This window comes from Ahaetulla prasina, chromosome 6 (genome assembly GCF_028640845.1).
Source record: "Ahaetulla prasina isolate Xishuangbanna chromosome 6, ASM2864084v1, whole genome shotgun sequence".
Taxonomy (NCBI): Eukaryota; Metazoa; Chordata; class Lepidosauria; order Squamata; family Colubridae; genus Ahaetulla; species Ahaetulla prasina.
Window position 1 is genome coordinate 58,970,311 of NC_080544.1, and position 16,070 is coordinate 58,986,380.

Here is a 16,070-nt window from a genome sequence, read left to right on the forward strand (position 1 = left end):
AAAAGACCAGCATGTGAAACTGCTCTGATGCAAATGAAATTCTACCCATCCCAATTGTCCATTTCCATTCATTAGCTATATATAAATCATGATAGCTAGTAATGTTCTATCTAGATTTTTTTCCAGATCTGAAATTAAACTCAAAGTCACCAAGCAATTTCATGTAATGCAATTCAAATCATAAAGTTAAGAGTGAGATTTTGATCACTGATGAAGAAATATTAAAACAAATAACCAGGTTTCTTTTCTATTTCTACCTATTTCATAAATGGAAAATATTCTTCCAAAAGTAAGACATTTGAGATCTACTTATTTGTCCTGGTTTTTCCATGGTAGTAAGCAAGATGGGAAGAATAGTCTAGTGAAAGGGTGCAGCTCTGGCTTATACAGTATTGCTATTTTCACTGTACAGCTATATATAAACAGATACCTGCTACTGACAGTATATCAGTTAAATGTAACGTTGTATCTACATTACTCTGTATTATAATTTATGTTCAGAATTCCATGACCAAATGTAAACGAACAAAACAAACATTTTTCATTGTGATGTTTCTGCTCTATTTTTTCCCAAAGAAAATGAAAACACAAGGAATTATCAGAAAAAAGGCATTATATTTGGGTTTACAACCATATTTCAAACCAATTTTGGTTTCAAATAATCAAATCTGAAAGTCTATTTCATAACAGTAAATGACCCAGACAACCGTAATTCAAGAAAAAGGAAAAGGGGAAAAGAAAAAGAGATGTCCATCACACTTAATATAGAAACCAAGGGTTGGTCTCTTCCACAGGAACACTCCGAGGAATGTTAGTTTCAGTTGTTTTGAGTTTCTTCCCCTTCCCTTTGGTGTTGTTACTAACAAAAAGTCCATTGTTTGGTTAAAGCAAAGCAACAGTCTTTTTTTTTCCTGCAGTCTTACAGCAGCAAATTTCGTCTTACCAGTAGGAAACACACATGCAGACCACACACACACACACACACACATACTCACAGACATTGTACAGTAGCCTGTGCCACTTTCAAGAGAGCAAAACACAGACACTCAGTTCTTTTAAGTGGTCACTTGTTAGAATCATACTAACTTTTGGACTAAGGAAAGAAAATACTGCACAGGTCTTCCACATTAATGTTGCAAATTATCCACTTGCAATTAATTGATTTTCCCATTTGTTCAAAAAGCATCGCTGAAATCTGAAGGCACCTGAAGACAGCCCTGTTCTTTTGTATGTTTTGGTTTGTCATTTTTTACTAGCGTGCTGGTCTGAAATTGCAAAGCCCCTGTCCTTTTGCACTGCAGCATACTAGTTGCAAGTTACGTAAAGACCAAGTACTGGAAAAGGAGAACTTCTTTAAAATAAAATAAAGGGCAATGTCTGAAGGCCCCTCTTGCATAAACGCTGTATTTTTGGCTAATGTTTTTGGAAGAAACTGGTCCTTTACCAGCTTCAAGAAGAAAACATTTATTACAGACGGTTGTAATCAAAATGCACCAGAGATGCATTCTATTGGCTAAAAGCAAAAACCGTAATTTATTTTGGGAATTTATTTCAACTTCTCCATAGTACTACCTAAATGCATTGCCAGGGCTATCAAATGCCACAGGCTTTTGAGAAGACACCTGAAAAGAGGAGTGGGGAAAATACACTAATGAGACCAGGCAGGGGCGGGGGGATGTTAAACACTAGTACTCCTTGTTCTCACACGTTTGAAGTTTCTGATCAGAAAATAAAGCAGATCTTGAAAACTTTTAAGGTGACAACCAACCAAATAAACCATCACCAAAATCAGCAATAGGAAGTGTTTTTTTTTCCTTTTCTCTCTATATAAATGATGACATTTTAAATCAAGTCCCTAACCAGTCAGAGGACAGAAGAGGCAATTTTAGCACAAAAAGAAGAAAAGAAAAACCTAAACATGTCTGCCCCCTTCTTGACAGATTTTAAATTATTCCCATAGTTGCATCTGAAGAAAAAGATGAACCATTTTGGTTTTGGTTACATTTATCATTTTGTAGATCTTCCCTTCTGATGTTGTTTTAGCTGGGAGATGTATTGGCATAAGAGTTTGGAGAGTCCTGCTCATTTATGGTGTTCAGGAGCACACACACAGGTTGTCTGGAGAGTTGGTGGTGGTTGTGTTCTCCATGCTGTTCATCTGAAGCACTGAAAAGCCCTTCTTCCTCATCTCCATGGGATGGATGGCCACTGCAACTATCACAGAAGTCCATGGATCCATCATCAATGAACCCATCTAACTCCTTGAGATCATTATCATGGTGGTCCTGGTTACAGATACAGATTTCAATGCCTGAATCTCCGGTAAACCTTCGGTGTCTGCCTGGTGTCTTGTCTTTAGCATCTGAAAAAGCGCTGTTTTGATCTAAGCTTTCTGAATTGTAATCCTTAAGCAATTCTTCCTTGCACTCTGACTCCTTATCAGAAGTGGATACATGGTCAGCCGCATCTTCTAATTCCACTCTGCTGCTGGAATTCCTTGGCTCACCACATGTTGCTTTGGTAGTTGATCGCTCAACTGGAGGACTGGAGGATTCAGAATGCCCGATGCTTGGAGAGGCAGTGCTGTCCATATTTCCATTATTGCTTTCTGCTCCTGACAGCGTGCCTGCCTGAGCTGGCTGCAGATTTCTTGTATCTGGTGTTGTACTGCCATTGCCAGTTGGAATGCATTGCTGATGTAAGGCACTATATGGTGGGGGAGGGGTTGGAGGTCGATTCACCACTTCCTCATAGGGAGGTAGTAAATAATTTGGCAAAAATCCTAAATGGGGAGGTAGGGAGGACAAGTTACTTCCATATTTCTATATAGATGAAATCTAAATCACATTAAGACCCATTTTATTTTATAATAAGTACATTTCTAGCTATTTTATTTTTTATAAAATCTCAATTTCTTACTTCATTTAGGAAGTAGAAATTGCTTATGCAGTAACGTGCAGGCAATATTCAAACCCAGAAATTCATTTAAGCAATTTAAGTGGCCTTTGATACTAGTGATGCTAAATTAATTATCTGGCCCATGATTAAACAAAATTCTGGAGAAGAAAAGGAAATATATAGATATCTTACCATCCATTATAAAATTAGAGATCCCTTTAACTGTGGTAGTATTTCTCACAAATAAACTTGACATGTAAGTACTTTCCCTTTACTTAATTTTTCTTTCTATATTTCCTTTTCTTACCCCTTACCAAATTGAACACTGGTGTCCTGCAGATATTCTGGATTATAGTTCTCATAATCTGTGCTATTATCTGGGATTTATAGTAATTGCACTGAGGAACATTGGGAATTCTCAGGTTGCCTGTTCTTGATTGATTAAATAGTCTACATTTTTTAGTAAAACACAGACAGAAAAGTGGCATCAAACAGTACCATGTTTCTCCAAAAAGAAGGCTGGGTCTTATTTTCTTTTGACACCCCCCACCCAAAAAAATGGCTAGGCCTTCTTTTTGGAGGGTTCCAATTATTGACTCATCTCATGGCAGTGGCACTAACAGCCCAGCCCGGCCCAGCAGGAGCCCGCTGCTGGCCCACTTCTTCTGCGGCCACTTGCTGCCACTTGCACACACTGCCCTGGCCTCCATTTCGCCTTCAGATGCCTTCTGGAAAGCCCTCTGCAGCCAATAATAGAAGTTATCAGCTGCAGATGCCTTCTGGCAGGCATCTAAAGGCAAAATGGAGGCCAGGGTGATCCTTGTGAGTGCCGGCAAGCGTCCGCAGAAGGCAAGACAGGTGTTGGGGTGTGCAACACCTGGTAAGTAGGGCAGCTCCACCCCCCGCCCATCCTCACCCTAGCTTTTTTTTTACCTGTGTGCCTTGCCCCACTCCCTACACCCCAGGGTGGGTGGGGTCTTAATTAGGGCTAATTTTGTGGGTGTGGCTTAATTTGATCGCATGCACTCAAAAGTGTGATAGGGCTTCTTTTCAAGGTGGGTCGTTTTTTTGGAGAAACACGGTATTACAAATACTAATGACAAGAGATCTCAGATATCTAGCTCCTTTTGCATTCTAATGATATGTTGCAGCTCCTTTGTATTATAGCTCCATGACACTGATGTTGTATTAGTCACAGAGGGAAAAAAATATAAAATATAAAAACAGCTCAGCTTTTATTACTACTACTGTTTTTTCAGACTAATAAGCAAATATGCCTTTTATTCCTTTTTACAGTAGAGTCTGGAAAATAACTAAAAAAGGAATATAGCGTTACCGTGCTTGATACAAAGTTAGCTAATGGTTTTATCTTTGTGTTTCAATCAGTCACCTATACAACTTAAATTTTGCCGATACTAATAAAGGTTAGCCAGCTTCAACTAGAACAGTCAAATTGCTAGAAAGGATAGGGCGCAGTCTCTCAGAATATTATAAACCTGCACTCTCTCCTCATCAACCAACCTTTCTGTACCATTCCTGCCACTTGGGGGTGGGGGGGGTGGGGGGGTGTCCCTGTTGTATTCATGTCCCCTCTCAATATAGCAATATTTTGGTCTTGATCTTTGAAGTCAGCTACTCCTTGCATGCAGTACATACGGAAATAAAATGGCAGGGTGGAGTAGTTATGAGCTTCACGATAGGCAATCAAGTTAATTTCATGTTGCCTTTGTTGTGCCTGAAGTCTGTGTTTGGCGCGTCGGTGGTGGCAGACACAACAGCAACTCAAAATGATGATGATCGTCCATACTAGCCAGAACCCTGTGGAAAAAGAAAAAGGAGGAAGAGAAAGTAAATTTTAATCAGAGTATTTTTTCTTCAGAAGAAAAGCTTTATCTATAACTACTGCACATGTGTGTAACCATTTACAGCAGTCTGCATCTGTCAACAGACCAACTGTCAGGAGACATAAATAGAAGCAACATGCAGAGTTACTGGGTATTTTTACATATTTATTCCAGTCAACTTTAAATAAGAGTCATCACAAAGGCGAAAAATGAAGATTTGAATGAAAGTGGCCTGTGGAGGTCAAGTTAGAATTATTGCTTCTGACAGAAAAGAGAGCATACTTTAAGGCTGACTTCATGCCAGGTAAGATTAAAAAAAAATAAGTATGAATGGGAAAGAAAGATGACATAACCAAGACATTAAATATATGGTTATTATTAAAAAACACTGTACTTTAGTTTTGTTAAGAAATAACAAAATATTCTTAAGGTAGTAAAATGCTCATGATAAACAGCCAAAATTACCAGAAATTTTGTTTTCCATTTGTAGAATTACAAGATGGAAATACCATTAAAAAATCCCAATGTTTAACAGAGGGGAGGGGGGAGGAATGGAGAATATCATAGAAGGGTTATAGCTAATGTTGAAAAAGAAAACCGGCTGAGTGACTTTGGGCCAGTCATTTTCTCTCAACCCAACTCATCTTACAGGATTGTTGTTATGGGGAAAATAGGAGGAGAAAGAGGTATAAGGTATATTTGCTGCCTTGAGTTATTTAAAAAAATTATAAAGTGTATGTATGTTCTATGTATGTGTACATGCTTGTAGATTTGTTTTTTTCTTCTTATATAATGCCTGAACCTGAGACATGAGTTCAGATAGATTCTGAGCAAAGAAAAGTACTTAACATTTTACATAAAAGATAATTTAGGAAAGGAAGAAAAAAATCTTAAGAAAAATAATCTTAAGAAAAATGAGATCTGTAATCGAACTGGTACACACTACCATCTCTGGTGGCAATGCTCATTTAGTTACTCATTTAGGGCAAAGGTTTTGAGGAAATTGAGAAAATTACTCAGAAATCTATGTTAATTAATTCAACTATATTTTTTTTTCATTGCAACTATAGCACAAAAAAAATAATTCAGTTGTTTTCTGTTAATTGCAAGCTCTTCCATTGCAAAACCCTAAAATATGAGTAATCTCTTCCTTTGGATCAATAGTAGCTAAAATATGGAAAACAGTACTGGCTGAAAAAATTACATAAAACCAAAATGAATTTTAGTTTCCAGGTTTTTTTTCAAAGAATATCTTCTAGTTCAGGGGTCACCAACTTTTCGGACCTCAGGGACCACTAAATTCATAATTTTAAATCCCGAGGACCACTAATATGAATTTTTTAAAAAGATAAATAGTATTTAGTGCAATATAAAAAATGGAAATGATTTTTCTGCGGACCACCAAAATTTTCTCACAGACCACTGGTTGGTGACCACTGTTCTAGTTGAACAGCTTCATCTAAAAATGTGCATTTCTCAGCAAACCATTAAATGCTTATATTCAGTATTTCTTAATAAAATATGAAGAGAAAGAGCACACTTAATTCATTGTCTTAAGGTATCATAGCACAGCAACATTTCCTTTTTGAAAGATAAGGCAAATTCATGGGGAAAAAATACAAACAGAAGGCACATTTACATACCCTAAATTCAAGTTGAGGGTAGCTAACAAAATACAAGGGTTTTTTTTGCAATATCAGCTGGCTTTGTAATTTTTCTGAACTACAGTTGAAATTTTCATTGACTCTTAGTGTAAGCTTTGCTTTATGTGACTATGCTAACAATGTAGAAAATGGTGGAATCTCCCCACTGGTCTCCATCTTATGATATGGCTGCATATGGATTGGCAGAGCAAAGAGAGCAGCTGCATTGGCTAAAGCAGGAAATCCACTTCTCACTGAGCCAGTGTGTCACTGCCAAACTGTAGACGTGTTATGTGGGTTGTGTGCGGTTGCAATGCTGGCTATAGAGAGATTTTGTTTCCAAAAAATCTGCAAGGGTGATCAAGTCAAACACCCTGGTAGCTTCCCAGTAAAGCAGAAAAGGATTCTGAAAGCACCTGATTCAGGGTGTGTGTGTCTGTGTGTTGAAGTTGTGAAGGAATCAGCTGCTGATGGAGTGGTCATAAGTGGGACCACTCTTCCGTACTTTATTGTCAACTCTCACGTCGCCATCAGGTTTTGACAAATAGCTCACCTACCATTTTAGAACTTCCCCTCCCCACCCACATTAGTGAAAAGATAATAATTTTTTCCTTTTTGGGAGGAAAATCCAGCAGCCACATTAACTTGTCCTGCAGTAAATTATTAGAATACTCAGTAGTCTTATTACCAATGCAGTATATGTAGCCCAAAAGATTATTCTAGTATACTTTAGATCAGGGGTGAAATCTAAAAATTTTCCCTACCGGTTCTGTGGGCATGGCTTAATTGGTGGGCGTGGCTTGGTGGTCAGATGGCTGGGTGGGCATGGCCAATAACAATAAATAATAAAAATAATAAACAAAGTATAAAAAAACAATAAGAGGTACCAAAAACCAACTTTCACACTTTACACACACACAAACACAACTGACTCACACACAATGTAAAAGCAGCTGCACTTCACACTTCACATAGCCACAAAAAGCTCAAAAACCAACTTTCACATTTTACACACACACAACACAACACAACTAACTCACACACAATGTAAAAGCAGCTGCACTTCACATTTCACACAGCCACAAAAAGCTCAAAAACCAACTTTCACACTTTACACACACACAACACAACTCACACACACACACACACAAAATACCATATATAGATTTCTGAGATTTTGTGTGTTTGTGTAGTTAGAGTGAAACACTACAGAAACACACCAAATCTCAGAAAGCTGCACAAATATTTTATTTTATTATTAAGGATTGTGGACTTCAATTCCCAGAGTTCCTCAGCAAAGCCAGCCAGCATTAATCACTCAGTGATTAATAGATCTAAGTGATTAATAGATTAGCTATTATTAGTTCTGTCTGGTGCTGAAAATGAAACTGGGGCTTTCCGGCTGGGAAAAAAGCCATGAGGTCGATCAGTAATCAGGTAAGTGTCTTAGACTCTCTTAAAAGGAGGTTTTCTACATGTTTTCTACAGAAAACATGTTTTTTAATGTTCTGCTGATAAAGGAACTCAGGTGAGATCCCCAGAGTAGCCTTTAATTATTATTTTTTAAGTTTAAAGGCTCTGCCAATCTCAGCTGAGGGGCGGGATCCTCAAAGGCTTTTTTTTACTTTTAAAGGCATGTTTTGGCTGAAGCAAAACCTTCTTTTAAAAGTAAAAAAAACACTCTGCTGATGGTGGGGCTAAGCAGAGGCATGCGGCGGGGCCAGGGATTTTTGCTACCAGTCCTCCGAACCAGCAGCCACCATTGCTACCGGATCGCGCGAGCCGGTCCAATCCGGGAGCATTTCACCCCGCTTTAGATTATTCTATTAACTACTAGAAGAAAGCAGTAGTTTCTGTGGTGGCATCTTGGTTGCACAGTGGTTATAATGCAGTATTGTAGGTTAATACTGCCAACTGCCAGCATTTTGATCCTGACCAACTCAAGGTTGACCTTCTGAGGTTAGTAAAATGAGGACTCAGATTGTTGGGGGCAATATGCTGACTCTGTAAACTGGTTTTTGAGTGGTCAACTTGCCTTGAAGAAGAAAAGCGGCACACTAAACTTCAATTTATTACCAGAAACAAAAAAAAATGTAGATGCTGTTAAAAAGGATGACATCTCAAAGCTTACCTTACTCATTGGTAGGTATATGCATGTATCCACAAACCCATAATGGAATTGAAACTAACTACTTATGATTGTGTGGAGGATGAGGAAGAGGAAGATTATGGCAATACCCCCCCCCCAAACTTTTCTAGAATTGAGGTTTGTATGTCCTGTACAATATGAAATAGAGAGCTGTTTATAAGCGGATACCTGCAAGCCACAAATAAATTGTATATTTAAGACCAGAAGGATATACAATTTCTAATAGAAATAGATAGCTCTAAAATGGCTACAAAACTGCCAGTATTTTATAGAAAGTCCTATATATAGATACCTGTCAAGCTTTTTTATTTTTACAATACAACTTCAGTAATTAGTAAGCAGAAGCAATATATACTTTCTTAAAAAGTTAAATTCTGTATATTAATATAATTGATACATTCAGATAACAGGACAGAAAAATTGTATTGCATTGTTTTATAGAACTTACTAGATTTTCAAATTCTAAACAATACTGATACAAAAAGGAAATTAAAATGAAAAAGAAAATATAGAGAGTGGAGACAAGCTGGCAACATGAGATGAAATGCTATATGGGGAAGCAGTAAAAACTGAAACTTCATTCCCAGTTATTGAACAAACAGTTTAATCCCTCTCTGAGTCTGCAATTTGTCTGATCACGCCAATAATAGTTTCCAAATCTTTCTGTAGAATCATGGAATATATATTTGGGAAATATTAGACAAAGGGAGTATTAATATTGCAGAATCCTGTAATACAAAAATTAGTGTTTTTAGATACGGCTGAACTCCCATCCCAGAAGTCTGAACCACCTTGGGGATTTATTTGATTATTTTTATTTATTATTAAATTTATTTGCCACCATCTCATATTTGAAGCAACTTTGAGCGGCCTAATAGTGACACATACTCAGCAATACCTGGAAGGCTACAGATTCATCATCTCTGCTATAGACAATTGGAAACACATGTAACAGTATCCAGAGTTATCTTTTTGTTCATAGAAAGGTATTTCCTCAATAACAACTTTTAGAAACTGTCGATATTTTTCCTCAAAAGATTTTTCCCCGGTTGGCATATGAAGATTCTAACTACCCTATTCTACAGAATAGAGTAGCTTGTGTTGCTGTAGAATAGATTCTAACTAATCTATTCTACAGCAACAAATAATAAAGAGTGAAATAGAAATATTTTTAAGCAGACAAAAAATGTTTCTCCGATGCAAAGAATTGAAGCAAAAAGTTCACTGAGAGAAAAGCCTTTTATCCTCTACTCAGAATGGAAAAACATGTTTTCTTTTTCACTGTTCAAGAACAGGAACAGAATAGTCTGCCCAAGAGTTCACAGTAAACTTGGATAGGTGCCACTGCCTTACTTAGCAGCAAGCCTCAATATAGCCAAATCAACTGCATAACAAATAATTTCTTTACGTTCCCCAAAAAGCATGCCTTTGCTTTCCGATTACAGGTAGTCCTTGACTTACAATGGTTCATTTAGTGACCATACAAAGTTACACCAGCACTGAAAAATGTGACTTATGACTGTTTTTCACAGTTATGGTCTTTGCAGCAGCCCCATGATCATGAGATCAAACTTCAGATGTTTGCCAACTGGTTCATATTTATGACAGTTGCTGTATCCCAAGGTCATGTGATCATTTTTCCCCGACCTTCTGACAAACAAAGTCAATGGGGAAGCCAGAATCACTTAACAATTGGGTTATTAACTTATCAACTGCAGTGATTCACTTAACAACTGTGGCAAGGAAGGTCATAAAATGAGGCAAAACTCACTTAACAAATGCCTCACTTAACAACAGAAATTTTGGGCTCAATTCTGGTCGTAAGTCGAGGACAACCTGTATCTTGCTCAAATCTAACTGATTTAACTGTGATAATGAATGAAGAGCAAATGAAGAAAGCAGGCAAAACATTTTATGATGAATTAAATGAGGTCCTGCTCCAAGTTTATCTTGCTCCTTATTTTTTTTAGCCTTCACATCAGTCTTGACTCCTGGTGTCTGCCTGGACTGAATCCCTACCATTTTCTTGCCAAGATTTCAGAAGTTATTTGCCACTGCCATCTTCCTAGGTCTAAGAGAATGTGACTGCCCCAAGGTCACCCAGTTGGCATTGTGCCTAAGGTGGGATCAGACCATGTCTTCTTTTTTCTAACCTGCATGAGCAATCTCTGCTCAAGCGAGTGGAGCTTCACATGTGAGCATAAGTGTTCTCTACTCACGCGAGTGGAGCTTCACACATGAATGCAAATGCCTGCCCATTGTGTAAATGGAGCTTCACTCACAAACACCCTCCTTCTCATGCACTAAACTCGGTTCATGTGAGAGGAGGGTGTGCGTGCCCGCCGCTTGCACCAATGGAAATGTGCACACGTGCGTAAGCCTGCCACTCACACGGCCACACTGGGCCAAACTGGAAAGATTAGGGCATCACGGCTGTTGCAAAGCAAAAGACAGCAATGGGAATTTGAATTGGTTAAATCTGCCTTACCTACCAACTTGTAGAGATGAAGAAAGATAGCAAGAATAATGTGTTATTTGTGCTCAGTTTTTAGGTATTTGCTTAATAACTATTACTATCACCATTTTTAGCTTTTGAACAAATAAAACTATAATCTAGAGATAATAAAAGTTTAAATGAAAAGGATTAATAGAAACCTCAAAGGATGTATTTTAAAGAATGGACATACAGTCTTTGTTGGAGATGTAAAAAAAACAAAGAGCAACTGACTGACATGATGCTTGAGAAATTATGGTTATATTACGTATTGGGTGTTTCTAAGAGAAATACTGTGAGAAATTGGCAAAATAGTATTATTTGTGATATTAAGTACTGAATTAAAAGATATGTAATTTCAATAAAAACACAATATGTCCTTTTTCCACATAGATTATGACATTTTGTAACAATAATCATTTCTTTTAATTTAGGTTAAGAAAATTTGAAATTATTGTTTAATATGTGACGGATATGTCTAATGGTGTTCCCCTTTTGTTGATTTGTTACTGTTAAGTTAGCTATTATTATGCTTCCTATATTTCTTCTCTCACTGGAGAAGAGCCTAATGCTGGGAAAGTTTGAGGGCAAAAGAAGAAGGGGACGACAAAGAACGAGGTTGCTGGATGGAGTCACTGAAGCAGTAGGGGTGAGCTTAAATGGTCTCCAGAGGATGGTAGAGGACAGGAAAGCCTGGAGGAACGTTGTGCATTGGGTCACAATGGCTCGGACACGACTTTGCAACTAACAACAACAAATATTTCTTCCTGTAAAATTTGTAAAATTGTTAAATAAACTTTAATGAAAAATAAACGTAAAGGGAGTAAATTTTAAATCTGGAGGAGACTTGGAGCTGTAAATGGTGACTGGTCCGGGGAGCAGACAGATTTTGCTCTCTATTGTGGATGCCAGATTGGCCTCCTGCAAGCTCTCATCTCTCGAGAAGCGTTCACTGAAGCGGCGTGAAAAACTTTGGCAGGGCTCCTTGAGAGATGAGAGCTTGCAGCGGGCCGATCTGGTGTCCGCAATAGAGAGCAAAATCCGGCTGCTCTGCTGATCAGACGCGGTTTACAGCTCCAAGTCCCAATGGCAGGAGACGAGGGTTGCTTTGCTCCACTGGCTGGGCAAATATACCGAGGCGGAATGCTGATGCCGCGCAAAATGAAATAGCGAAAAAGAGACAGAATGAAAGAGAGAGAATGAGAAAGAGAATCAGAGAATCAGAGACAGAGAAAGAAAATAAGAGAGAATGAGAGCGAATAAGAGAGACAGATAATGAAAGAGAGAGAGAGCAACACCTTCTTGGAAGAAGGGCATGGGGCCCGAAGGGGGATATCTTGCATTAAATATCAACCTCCCCACCTCAATTTCGCGAGATCGGCGCAGCATGCAGTGGTCCTTCCCGGTGCGCCTTGTTTCTCCAGAGCACTCCGCCCCCCCTGCTTCTGCCCACCTCCTCCTCCCGGAGTCTCTGGGCTGTTTACTCAGCCGAAGGGAAAACTCAAAGGGCGCTCCACTGCCCGGCTTGCCCGCCTCCCCAGAGATGTCACCCGGCGGGGGGGGGGGTGCTCTCTTCACAGCTTTTGCTCAAAGCCGCCTGGCTCTGAAAGGGACATGCGGAGAATCAGAGAGAGAATCAGAGAGTGAGAATAAGAGAGAATCAGAATGACAGAGAATCAGAATGAAAGAGAGAATGAGTGGGAGAGAGAGAGAATGAGTGGGAGAGAGAAAGAGAGAATGAGAGAGAAAGAGTGGGAGAGAGTGGAGGGGGAGAGGGAGAGAGGAGGGACAGTGCCTGAAGGACCTCATCCCATCACTGGGAGTCCAGGCGCTTCAGCAAGCGACACGCTGGGTTTGTATTAGTGGTCTGCAGGATTTAAAATTATGAACTTGGTGGTCCCTGAGGTCCAAAAGTTTGGGGACCCCTGATCTAGTGGATTCATCATTCATGGATATCTCTGACCTGCATTTCATGTGTGGACTGAACTTTAGTGTGTTGGCTTTCATTTGTTACCGATATCAAGCATCTGTTCAAAGTCTTTGCTGCCTTACCAGTGTGCAATAAACGGGAGATGTAAATATTTGGATGATACCAATGAACTGAAAAACCTTGGATGACCTCTTCCAAAATTAAACAACATAGAAAACAGAATAAAAACTTTAGCATCTAACAGGATAATTTCCTAATAAGGAATAGAGTCATAATCTGCTGGAAGTGGCTAGCAGAAGTAGAATCACTGTCAAACAGAAGTACTTAGTCCTAATCTGATAGGTGATACAAAAGTTATTACAGGACAAAACTGAAGCCCACCAAAAAAAAATGGAAAAACTAACAGGAACCATTCTTCTATATATTTCCTGCAAAGCCTATCAAACAGTATGATCTAGGAAGTTCCTGTCTTATATTGAAACATACCAAGTAGACATTTTGCCATGTATAGTCAGTTTTGCCATTCTTCAGTTTCAATCTATAAAAGCACTTATTGGGGTGGGGGAAGAGATAAAATCAGATGCTAAACCCAAGAGTAGTTATGGTTTGTATTATAAAATAAATTAAAAAAACTTACACCAGAGTTCGTAATAGTAATTGCAACATTGAGACTGTCCACAGCAATGGCCTGTTTCACAACTGTAACTCTGATTGTTGATTCCTATGCAGGTTTCTTTGTCCTACAATGCAAGAAACAAATATGTTACTAACATAGCAATCTGATAAGTGGGGAGGCTCATTCTAGAGTGAATCCCACAAACCAAGGTTTGTGAGGCATGTATTAACCCAAGGCTTAAATACCTGTCAATATTCTGGATATAGATTATGGACCTCTTCTCTAGGATATGGGTAACTTGTAGCTAACTGAGAAATACACAAAGTTAATTAATCTTTGGAAATGAAATGAAAACCTTCATTAGCATAAGTTTCCTTGACATCATCAAATCGAATAAAAATACTGTGTTTGAACAGAAATGTTTTTAGTTGCATTAAAATCAAGTATTTTCTATAAATATCAGTCTGGTCCCATTGCTCGTTCTTTCCATCTCTCCTTTGTGGATCTGTATGTGCAGCAGAAATGGATGGAAATGAACTGCCAGAATTATACTCCTCTAAACTACAGACAGTGAACAAAAATTCTCAATGTTCCTGCAATAAAACAATGACAACTTCCACAAGGCAAAAAAAAAAAAAATCAGCTTTCCTTTGTACAGGTAGTCCTCAATTTACAACAGTTCATTTAGTGACTGTTCAAAGTTACTATGGCACTGAAAAAAGTGACTTACGACTTTTTCACTTAGGATCACTGCACTCCTATTTATAATGGTTACAATGTCCCCTTTTGCGACCTTCTGACAAGTAGTCAATGGGGAAGCCAGATTCATTTAACAACTATGTTACTAATTTGACAACTACAATGATTCACTTAACAACTGTGGCAAGAAAGGTCATAAAAAGCATCAAAACTCACTTAACAAGTATCTTACTCAGCAACAGAAATTTTGGGCTGAATTCTGATTGTAAATTGAAGATTACCTGTAGTTTTGTCTAGCAAAAGTCTATATATAGTTTATTTACTACTGATTTTACTCCATGTTTTTATACTACAGTTTACATACAGGTAATGCTTGACTTACAACCATTCATTTAGTGACCATTCAGAGTTATAATGGCACTGAAAAAAAATGACTTATGACAGTTTTTTACACTTATGATTGTTGTAGCATCCTATGATCATGTGATTTACATTCGGATGGTTGATGACTATGTTTATGATTGTCCCAGGTCATGTTATCATCTTTTGTGAAGTTCTGACAATCAAAGTCAATGAATAGAATAGAATTCTTTATTGGCCAAGTGTGATTGGACACACAAAGAATTTGTCTTGGTGCATATGGGGAAGCCAGATTCACTTAACAACCATGTTACTAATTTGACAATTGCAGTGAATTGCAACAAATCATGCTTGCAACAAATGTGGCAAGAAAAGTCATTAAATGGGGCAAAACTCACTTAAGCAACATAAATTCTGGGATCAATTGTGGTTGTAAGTCAAGGACTGCCTGTATTTACTTGAGATATCTAGGTGTGTTGGCAGGGCAACAATTAGAATTCCTTGCGAACATGATGAACGCTGACTAGAAATTTTTCTCTAATTCTTTCATTTCCCAAATCTGTTTCAAGCTACTTTTAGCAAGGTTTATCCTAGGTACATTTTCATTCTGTTTAATCTTTTTTAACAAGCTGGCAAAAGTATCTTCAATCTGCAGTGTCTGTGACATAAGAATTTCCTCCCTGACCAGGCAGGAAAGGGTGTAGCCACCGTAGCCTAAAGCTGGATCAAACCAGGCCGTAAGCTTTATAATATGTTATAAATATGTTTTAAATTAATGCACTGGGGAGCACAAGAACGTTTAAACACAATAGTTTTTTTTAACTTTATAGCCTTAATTTAGCTCAACATTTACTGCCACAGAATCGTATTATGAAATAGTTAGTAGATAGTAGATAGTTCCTATCTACTTAACAATACATTGCTATAGTACCAGAAGGCACTAAGTTAAATAAATAATAAAGGCAAGGTAGTGATTTGGTGTTATATTTATAGCATCATTAAAGTGTAGTGCCTTAGATCATAAGCAAAAAAGTTCATCTTTACCATAAAGAATGATAATGAGGAGAAAGCAGAGAGAGGAAGTGAAGTGAAGTGCAGACAGTAAGCGATGAGGTAAGTAACAGAGTTTATACAAAATGGGAACTAAAGGCGTTGAAATTTAACACATCTGGAAGGCATCAGAGTAGAGGATATACAATTATGATTTGAACCAAGAATTGCTTGGCTTGTTAGTTAACTAATGTAAGATACCAAAAAGCATGCTTTAATTTAGCTGATAATAGAAAAATAACATTTGTGTCTATTTTTCAGAATACTGAATATGAAAGGCTAAATAAATTAGCACCATCATAATTAGGAAAGATTTTAAAACATAAAACTATCGGTTTTGGAAAGCATCACAGTTATCAATGAAAACAAAAAGAAATAAACAAATTC

The 16,070-nt window shown here is 37.9% G+C and overlaps 1 protein-coding gene and 1 long non-coding RNA gene across 4 annotated transcripts in view; one reads left to right on the plus strand and one right to left on the minus strand.

The window, feature by feature from the left end:
* Positions 1 to 595: 595 nt before the first annotated feature.
* WBP1L (WW domain binding protein 1 like) overlaps positions 596 to 16,070 on the minus strand; it is a 51,921-nt gene continuing 36,446 nt past the window's right edge. For both annotated transcript variants that reach the window (XM_058188708.1, XM_058188709.1), the window contains exons 2-4: positions 13,596 to 13,698; positions 4,555 to 4,716; positions 596 to 2,782 (exon numbers count right to left, since the gene is read on the minus strand). In XM_058188708.1, the coding sequence (XP_058044691.1) occupies positions 2,040 to 2,782; positions 4,555 to 4,716; positions 13,596 to 13,698 (1,008 nt within the window). In that variant the 3' untranslated portion in view covers positions 596 to 2,039. The remainder of the gene's footprint in view (positions 2,783 to 4,554; positions 4,717 to 13,595; positions 13,699 to 16,070) is intronic.
* Positions 4,907 to 16,070, plus strand: part of LOC131201105 (uncharacterized) — a 43,687-nt gene continuing 32,523 nt past the window's right edge. For both annotated transcript variants that reach the window (XR_009155784.1, XR_009155785.1), the window contains exon 1: positions 4,907 to 5,046. This is a non-coding gene — a long non-coding RNA (uncharacterized LOC131201105). The remainder of the gene's footprint in view (positions 5,047 to 16,070) is intronic.